We start from the raw sequence: 5000 nt of genomic DNA on the forward strand, positions 1-5000 counted from the left end.
CAGTTTGATATTCACACTGTTTAACAAAGCATTGACCATTCCAGTGTTTTTGGTTTGGATGAGATGTGACGAACCAATGGTGAAAACATTGATTCAAACTCACCGGCCTCAAACAAGAAACGGGTGTGCTTGTATCCCTGGCGTTCCAGACTTGCAATGTAGCAGAGATCCATATTTATTCGAAAGAAAGACCACAAGTCCCACAGATGATTTTATCCTGGTTCCGTTCCCTGAATTAATTTTGCTATAGAATGCTCTGAGGTTTTGTGGGTAGATCTGACCATCAGACTGGCAATCGTATTGTTTACTACAATAATGGTTGATTGCGGTTTGGTTTGAGGGAAATATTGTGGATTTGGAGAGATGTAACTCAGAGCCTCCACGCCATTACTGTTTTGGAACTGGGTCCGATTACTCGAAACGCTTGATATGTTGCATGTCGTCAGATCAAATTACATTAAATCTATTGATGTACACAGAAATCAAACGATGAGATCAGATAAACAAAGTCAGATCAGCATACATAAAAGTGTAGAGATTGAAGTGATTGGCAAGTGTGTATTTTACAATCGAGCAAACTTTAGACTTTCTGGCTCAGTTTCATCATACTCAAAATCTATCTCTAGATGGTACACTTTAAATTATTTACACAGAGTCTGTGAAAATGCAGAGCTTGCAGAGCTAAATATTGTGGATGGCGTGCCCACTGCCTCTTGTCTATGCATGTAAACTCAAGTCACACCATTTTAGATAGGCTATTGTAAACTATGCGTTTGAGTTTCATTTGCTCAATAACTCTGCCAAATGCACTGTTTTTTTTTACTTGTTAGGCTACTTAGGAAGCGTACGCACTTGGAAGGGTTAACCAATTGTGCTCTCTCCCTCTCCCTCTCCCTCTCTCTCTCGCGCTCTCTCTCTCTCTCTCTCGTCTGTCTTTCGCTGCGCCGTTGAGTGCGTTGGTAGAGGTCCCCCCTGGTCGGGTCCCTTTTGCAGTAGTTGGGAGTTGTAGCGACTGAGCGAAACAGAGGGAGCGCTCCGGAGGAAAGCCCGAACAAACAGAAGTAGTGGCATTAAGTGAATTTTGTGACACCGTCCGCCGCGGCTTTACCCAGACCGACACTATATCCACCGGATCACTGTTTTACCAACAGCTAAACCCACTTCGTGTCCAGCTCAAGAGACTCAGAACGCGGTCGTGTCAGCGGGCATGAGCTAACCCCAGACATGGAAACCAAACCTTTCTTGTCATTGGGTAAGTTTTCGTCTGACTGGGAAAACTGTTTGTTGATTTATTATTCTGAGATTTAAGATCAAAGTGCCGATTGCCCGACGACTCATTCAAAACACAGATATAGCCAAGAACATCTGTCTCGTAAAAGACGGACAAAAATGCAGCTTCATATGCGGTCTTGCCTATAGCCTACTGCATTTTTGCAGCGACACCGATTAGTACGTTTTTACTCTTTTAGGATACGCTATACTTATTACACATTATGCATGTCGATGTTTTTGGCAGTTCACTACCTTTATTATCGGAACTGAACTACTCACTGTCTACCGGGTCTTATATAAGTGTTTGGTCAAAACAAAAGTTGAGCGTCGGGCAGACTTGCCCATAAGCGCACACACACCGCCGTCTGCCGCTGCGTTATCCGAGCTGATGACACGATTGGTTTGATTACCAACTGACATTTCATTCTCCGATACTTTCCCCCTCGCTGTGTTGCTGTGTGTACAAGCCTATCGCGAATTCAGCGGCGATTATTTATTTGATCGCGGAATGCACAGTTCGCCATCATATCAATAACACCGTCGTCGGATAGATTACTGCACGTGGGTTTCAAATAGATTTTCCCGAATTACTTGTTTAATGCACCTCCTCTTACATTTGCATGCGGACCTAAAATATCACATTTCGATATCCTTGTCCGAGGCCATTCAAATCCATGGAAGGACACAATCTGTTCGATTAATTCCAAAGATTCTATAGCCAGGCTACTGCTGCGATTATTATGTTAACCCTTTCTGGGACATACTTTAAGTATTGCAGTGCAATAGACTGCACGATTCAAACAAAGATAATACAATTGTGGGACATCTCCGTAAAGAGCTATAAATAAAGATTGCGAAATACTCCTGCAACAACTGCTTGGCACTGGTAAATACAATTGCGAACCCACATGTTAATGACAGTGTTTCGTGTTCGATTTGATAGCCGACATTCGTTCCTGTTGGATCAGTCTTAAAATCCGACTTTTGATTGTTTAGTGATTGAAAGCAGCCCTGCGCTATAGTGAATTTGCTGTGTCGCGCCAACTTCAGCTAACTTTTTTTTTATCCGTCTCACGGCGAGGCTCTCTGACAAAGTGCTTTTTCAACACGGAGACACATGTGCAGTCGTAAAGTCTAGTTTTTTTGGTCAAATTCATTTGTCCTTTCCGTGGACACGTTTGCCTTGGCAATCGGGAGGTATTTAATAATTATTTTATATGGAACGCAAATAGCTATAGGCTCTTTACTCAGTTTTTCTTTAAGGTGTGGTTTTTAGTATACGCTCAGATTGCAATTCCTATGTGTCCAAAAGAAAGCATAGTTTTGAAGAGCTTTCCCCTTTAATATGACCCATAGAGTAGGCTACATTAAGAATTGGTTCATTAGTGCGTAAAACTTGCGTAGATAGATGGACCGGTGGATGTACACAGTGAACTTTCAAATAGGACGAAGCCGTTCTGAGTAATCTGTATGCTAAGACTTGCTCCTAGGTTGGAGAAGTATATAGCCTACTCTTCTCCCCGCTGCCTGCCTAAGGCCCACGCTTACTGTAGCACATTGAGTCATATATTCAATAGTGTATTATCTTAATTAGATTTTCTGACGGCAAACATTAAACTAATAGCCTTGTTTAATGATCCGTTTGTTTGCCTCTGCAACTGACCTTTAATTGCTAGCTCATTCTGTTTACCTATCATAAAATCTATTCAGACAATAATGATCATATTTATGTCCTTGTTGCCTACAGCTACATTAGCAACAGTGGTCCCAGGGGCAGTAATACTTTTGCTCAAAGTAAATCTAAGACCTAAATACAGTATAAATAATAGGGATTGCTTACTTTCTATCCCATATAGTTACTATGTTTTTTATTCTAAATACTGACACATGAAAGCAAAGTTGTGTAAAAAAAAGGGCAAAGAATATAAACAAGTGTGTGTGTGTGCGTGTGTGTGTGTGAGAGAGAGAGAGAGAGAAATGGGCCAGCAAGAGAATGAATGCTTGGCAAAAGAGTTTTTTGCCTATGGTGGGCTTGCACACTTGTCTCATGACTAGGGTATGTAAACTCGCATTAATTCAGCAGGTTGAGTTCTGATATGGGCAGCATTACACACACACACACACACGCACACGCACATGCACGCACACACACACACACACACACACACACACACACACACACACACACACACACACACATATCACCACAACAATATCAACTGCTCTTTTCCTAAAAGTGAACAGCGATGCTGTATTGCTGGTTTCATGTTTATTTTCATCTTTATACTTTCAGTGTGCTAAAGCGTAAGAACATTATGTTTAAGTGCACATGCATATACTGTATGTGTGTGTGACTGCGTGTGTGTGTGTGTGTGCACGCGTGTGTATGTGTGCACTTGTGGACATGTGATCACATGCCCCTTAATCTAGCATGAGTTGACACCTCATCAAAGCCCCATGATGAGCAATTATCAGAGACATGGCCCTTTGCTGCTGAATCTGTGTGTGTGTGTGTGTGTGTGTGTGTGTGTGTGTGACTTACAGGACATTGTGGTGCTTATAAGTCCCCTCTTCCTCTGGTGTGTAGAAAGGTCATTATCACTCTATGTTCTCGTATCAGAGGCCTGGGCACTTAAACATTCCGAGGCCGGTCCACTCCTCATCTTCACTTTCTCACTTACTGCCCGGCCCTGCCTGCCTGCTTGCCTGCTTGCCTGGTAATTGGCTGTTGCAAGGACACCACTTGCTTGCTTGTATGAAACGGTGTAGATGTTCCCCCACTAACGGCTCTCCTGTAATTAAAGAGACAAGCGCCGCTTTTTGAAATTCCATCGGTGTCGGCCCCCTTTCAAACGTCGGCGGCAACATTTTTCAAGTGGAGATCAATGATCGGTGGCTTAGTGATGTTTTTTCTTTCACTTGCTCTCTCTCTCTCTCTCCCTCTCTCTCCCTCTTTTTATCTATGTCTCCCAGGTCCCATGTCTGTTTCTCTCTCTCTCTTTTTATCTCTCTTTCTCTATCCCTCTCTCCTTATTACTTTGTGTGAGCGTATTCGTTACAAGGGCATATTTATTTATCCAGTTGCATATTTATTTATTTGTCTTACATACACTAAAGCATAAGGCTCCTGATTGAAGCGTTGACCCAAATTCTGCAGCAGTGGTTGGTTGTGATGTGTGTAAATGGATGGCAAGCCCAGCGCCTTTGATGCAGTCAGACCAGCACTGTTTTTCCTCTGCATGGAGTCGCACTAGTTATCTCAGATGATAACTGACAAGTGCCTCTTATTCTTTTTTTCTCCTTCAAGTCTCGTTTCGAGATGGAGAGAGATTAATCGGGTCAGTTGGTGTACACAGCGTTGTTATTTCTTCCGTAATAAGGAGATAAGGGCTGTATGTTTATGTGTGGGTGTGCGCGGGTGTTTGAGTGTGTGTGTGTGTGTGTGTGTGTGTGTGTGTGTGTGTGTGTGTGTGTCCTTCCTCAGGTGCCAAAGACTTGTTAGGCTCAGTCTGCAAACAGCTTGGGCGGCTCGCGCTGCGCAGACTGCCGCAGTTCATGAATTAGATCGGAGACGGCCGCTTGCCAGACTCGTCAGAGTTTCAGAAAAAAAAACACACACACACACACACACACACACACACACACTCGCACACTCCAGCTCCCGTGCTCGCACACAGCCAACAGCTGGCCGGAATACTGAAACAGACTGGTAACCAGGGGCCACGAGG

The 5000-nt window shown here is 43.4% G+C and overlaps 1 protein-coding gene across 1 annotated transcript in view; it reads left to right on the plus strand.

Annotated features, from left to right (window-relative positions):
* The first annotated feature begins 966 nt into the window (after positions 1-966).
* rxraa (retinoid X receptor, alpha a) overlaps positions 967-5000 on the plus strand; it is a 141057-nt gene continuing 137023 nt past the window's right edge. Inside the window, exon 1 of the mRNA XM_062553931.1 lies at positions 967-1252. Within this exon, the coding sequence (XP_062409915.1) occupies positions 1225-1252 (28 nt within the window). The 5' untranslated portion in view covers positions 967-1224. The remainder of the gene's footprint in view (positions 1253-5000) is intronic.

The sequence above is a fragment of the Sardina pilchardus genome, chromosome 14, assembly GCF_963854185.1.
Source record: "Sardina pilchardus chromosome 14, fSarPil1.1, whole genome shotgun sequence".
NCBI classification, from domain to species: Eukaryota; Metazoa; Chordata; class Actinopteri; order Clupeiformes; family Clupeidae; genus Sardina; species Sardina pilchardus.